The sequence below is a fragment of the Poecilia reticulata genome, linkage group LG6 (assembly GCF_000633615.1).
Source record: "Poecilia reticulata strain Guanapo linkage group LG6, Guppy_female_1.0+MT, whole genome shotgun sequence".
NCBI classification, from domain to species: Eukaryota; Metazoa; Chordata; class Actinopteri; order Cyprinodontiformes; family Poeciliidae; genus Poecilia; species Poecilia reticulata.
In genome coordinates, this window is record NC_024336.1 from 17629845 (window position 1) to 17634530 (window position 4686).

At 39.9% G+C, this 4686-nt stretch overlaps 1 protein-coding gene across 1 annotated transcript; it reads left to right on the forward strand.

Moving 5' to 3' along the window:
• Positions 1-1249: 1249 nt before the first annotated feature.
• On the forward strand, positions 1250-3442 carry phlda2 (pleckstrin homology-like domain, family A, member 2). Its single transcript, XM_008411560.2, has 2 exons — positions 1250-1826; positions 1964-3442. The coding sequence occupies exon 1, from the start codon at positions 1386-1388 to the stop codon at positions 1785-1787; it is 402 nt and encodes a 133-aa protein (XP_008409782.1). The 5' UTR covers positions 1250-1385; the 3' UTR covers positions 1788-1826; positions 1964-3442.
• The last annotated feature ends 1244 nt before the right edge of the window (positions 3443-4686 follow it).

The following is a 4686-nucleotide window of genomic DNA, read 5'->3' on the forward strand; positions in this document are numbered from 1 at the left end:
AGTTGATTTTACTTTACTTTCTGACATTTAGGGCTCTGTCATTAAAAATAAGCAGAAACTCTTGATTATCTAGTATTTCACAGGTTGGTCAGAATATTTTGAAAACCAAATTAGGGAAGATACTAATGAACCTTTCCTCCAGTAAACTCCCCATKGCCCTAGCACTGTAACTTTATTATTTCAAATAAACAAGTGATCCCTACAAATAAACAGATTAATAAGCTTTGATTCATTTGAAATTGTTTTACAACCTGTAGCTTTTTTTTATATTAAGTTGCTATAAGACAAAAAAAGGTTGCTTGGTAACATGGAAACCTAATTGGCAAACTAATAAAGTAAGACTGTTTATTAATTGGCGACCATTAGTCTTTGCAAGTGGATATTTTGTCTTCAAAGCTAATGTGCTGGAAAAAGAAATGCTGTCATAAAGGAGACTTGAAGCTAAGCTACTTACACCATGACAATTTGGAACAAAGTTGTTTTTAATATATATTTTTTTATTTGTTTTATCTCCAGTCCTCTTCCACATGCACGTGTTGTTGATGTTTCAGTGTCCCCAGACATTTCAGTTTATGTAAATGTTAGGTTATGGCTCATTCCTGTTTCAACATGACATATGGATGAGCAGGTTTGGTGAGGAAAAACTTTATCGGTCTTGCCTCAAAAACCTTTGGGATTCATGTTAGCAGAGACTCTGAGCCAGCCCATCTCGTCCAACATCAGTGCCTAATCTCACAAATGCATTTCGTCAAAAATGGTCCAAAATCCAATACGCTTTCTTAAAGCTCCCCATAGAAGTCAACAAGCTGTTATTGCCACAAATGACGGGCCAACATCATATCAAACCATATGTATTAAAAACGTGCGAGTCAAGTTCAGATGAAGTGAAGGCAGACAGTCACAAAAAAAAAAAAAAAAAACACCTCTGGCAGGTAGTCATAATATTTTGATCTGACTGAAATGTAATTTATTTTTTATTTTCTACAGCTTATATCATCTTTTATACATTCCCAAGATCTGTGAGAATGTGCACATCTGGTAATCCCTACAGAATGGGCAAATATTTTGACAAACTCCACAGTGGGACGTGGATTACAAATTAACATGTCGGCTGCGCAATTAGGTTCACTTCCTCCCCCACCTGCATGCGCCACAGCTTCCGCCCACACTCAGCCTTGAATTACTCCTCTGGCAGCTGCATTCCCAAACAGCAGCTGACGTCAAGAGGGAGGGGTTGAGACTATAAAAACCCGGGGAGCCTCTTTCATTCACAGCCACATTCTGGATTACTACGATAGCTGCAGAGAAGCTCCTTCTTCGGAGTCTGCGGACGGAAACGCAACGGAGGAGTGCGCTCAGTTCCCTTAAAAACAAAAAAAAACACAATGAAAATGCCAGCGGATGAAATCATCATGGAGGGAGACCTGGAGAAGAGGAGCGACAGCTTCCTCCAGTTCTGGAAGAAAAAGACGTGCGTCCTGACCAAGGACAGCCTCAATATGTACGCGGACGTAAAGCGCTCCAAGGTCAAAGAACTCAAGCTGCAGTCCATAAAGAAGGTGGACTGTGTGGAGCGCACCGAAAAGTTCATGTATTTCACCATCGTTACCAAAGATGACAAAGAGATCGACTTCCGGCACTCCGCCGAGCAAACCTGCTGGCACGCGGAGATCACCCTGGCCCTGATTAGTTACCAGAACAGAGAAGCCGTCCAGGACTTCAAGACACGGCAGGACGACGAGAGCGCATCGCCCGGACAGGAGAGGCGCATGGCCAGGGCGCCTTGAACCGCTCCAAGGCGCAGGATCGGAACTGCTCCAAATATGGTGAGATACGATCCAGGATGCTGGATCACCCTGTATATGAATGTAAATATGATTATGGAGAGGGAGAGAGAAACAAAAAACTGCTTCAAGCGTAAACTTATAACGCTTTTTTTWWAAACTTTTTTTAAACTCTCTAGAGTCTACACGGACCATTGAGAAAAATGGGAAAACGGATCAACGGAAGCCTTGGTCATCCGGTCCAGAGATGAAGGACTGTTCGGGACTGAGCTCCCTCAGAGACGGGACAACTGATCCAAATCGACACACGAACTTTTACAAGCTCAAAGTGGACTGAACTGTCAGAACTATTTCATGTTTACTCTTCATAGAGAAATGGCGCCTGAAATCATGTTAATTTATTTTTGTTTCCAGGATCTATGGTGTTACTGGTAAAACTGCTTGTGTTTAAATTATTTTCTGCTTAAATGTGTTTATTTAAATAAATATCTATTTGCTTTTGCCATAATTCCATCCCAACTGTTTTTTTTTTTTACTTTGAAAATGTTTTCTTAAGGTCTGTTGATGTTTAGACCTGCATGATTCAAGGAAGAAAAAAAAAAGCGCCTGACATGCACGGATACCTTTCACCAGCACTATTTCTTAAGTGCCACACATGCAACTGTAAAAAGGGAGTGGAGGACAGGAAAGTCCCTCTTCCGCTCCAGCGTCAAGTGGAATGTGACCTTTTATTGTCGCTGGGAGGGTTTGGGGCCCTGAGTCACGACTGATAGCAAGTTCAGTCGGCATCAACGGACGCTTTGAAGACTCGATGGTGTCACTGAACACACCTGTTTCCGAGGTGTGGTGACCTTTATGGCTCCTGGTACAATCTGATAATGGAAGTATAAAGTGAGCGTATCTGAAGAAAATTAAAATCATCAAAAGAATTGGTGTTTTCCTTGATGTTCTGAGACCTTATTGTGTCCAAGACGATATTCAAACTACAGGGGCTTTTTTGATGGAAATGGTGAACGAAGGTTTTTAAATTGTTGGGAGGACGGAACTGTTTAGTGATAAAGTAATTTGAAAAGCTACTTGGGTTGTACTCACTAAATGAGTCGGTTTACAACAATGGTACCTGATCATCTGGCCATAAAATGAGCATAGCTTTATACGGGTCGTTACAATTTGACCTGAAAATTAGTGTCTCAGTTTATCTAGACTTTATTTTGCCAAATATTGCCTGATAGTTTCTCTATAGAAATAATTTAAATTGAACAGCTGAAAGACATATACCTTCATTAATGCAATGTGGTCACTGCTACCGTTTTCAATTAGATTGTTTAGATGTCGGTCAAACACTTGTCTCAAAAATTCAGTTTAATTCTTTGAACAAACAGATTTAAAGCGTTTAGTGATTAAATTTACTTCCGCTAATGAATGAGGTTAAACCATTTGTATATTCAACAATTAATAGCCAACAGGACAATAGTGATATTTAAGAGTTTCAATCCAGAAGTAACCTCAAACATTTAGCTGATTTCACCAAGTAAGATTGTTAGTACCTTGAGACAAATCACTTTGTTGATACTCAAAATGGTATTTAATGTTCTGTCAAAGTATCTTATGTAATTTTTTTTTTACAGATTTAGTAAAATAAATTGAAATTAATTGTATTTTTTTGTGGCATGGATCTTTGTTAATGACTAAATTATCTGTGTTGTATACAGTACATTGGACATTTATTGTTTGTTTAACCTTTTTATGACTTAATGTTTCATAGGTGGTAAGATAAACAGCCAAACTGTTAAAACAAAATGTTCAGATACTCCACACAAGTAAAAAACCCACAAGAAGAAAAGTTTTAAGAGCTTCAGAAAACTATTAACCACAGGAGTTTGTCTCCCTTCTAGTGGGACTTAGAAACACAAAGCAAACAAAGGATGAGCAACAGCTAAAGTTCCTATAAGACTAAACAAATTAGCACACAATATGAGAGAAACATCAAAWAAAGAAAGAGGAAAACTGCACCATTCAAAGAAAACATTTTATGATTCTAAGCAGCTATTTCAAAATGAGGTGAATTTATTCCAGCACTTCAGTCAGACCTGCCCTACTGCACCCAAATATCTGCAGCTGAGGATCCAATATGGAGGGGAAAGTGTGTTATGAGCACACACATTCAGAGGTCAGAGGTGACACGGAGTCAGAACGTTAGCCAGGAATAATGAAACATATCGTAGGATTTCTTCCCCCCCTTCCCACCGTCAGATCCCATCCATGAGCAAAGCTTTGAAGTGGGATCACGCTACAATGAATGCATCGAAGCCTTGATCTGTGGAGCATTACAGAAGCGGATGGGCCCTCTTTCCATCTAAAAATACTGCTTCACAAATTGGCACCACGTTAATCTTACACACTCACACACACACACACACACACACACATGCACGCCAACATGTTTAAATTTGCACTGTTAGCCTCTGATCCAAAGGGCAAACAGTGTTTTTTTTTGTCACCAGTGCTCTTAGTTGACCCACCATGGAGGCTGTTGTTAAATAAATCCTTCTGGTTCTGAACATTTGACTCTAAAACTTATCGGAAACAGTTATTCCAATCTACTCTACATCTCTCTATATTACACACTGTGAGGTTTTCTTGCCACTATTCAGAGAAACTCACGAGATCTCCTTCTCTGGTTTCAGGCTTCTGTCCTGGCATTCGGCCATGGTTTGTCACTACATTAGCGCAACGCTCACAATGTGGAATGCAAGTTCTGACATCTTCAGATAATCTTCTGGGATTTTATTTTATTCTTTTCCCTTTAAGAAGGCGAGAGCAGGAGAGAATGTGTCATTCAGGGGCCAGTTATAGCAAACAGAAGACGCCGCGCTGATAAGAAGAGGCAGGGTGGCGACGG

Bases quoted from the DNA above. Each gene is read 5' to 3' on its own strand.
- phlda2 (XM_008411560.2), top strand. From the start codon at position 1,386: ATGAAAATGCCAGCGGATGAAATCATCATGGAGGGAGACCTGGAGAAG.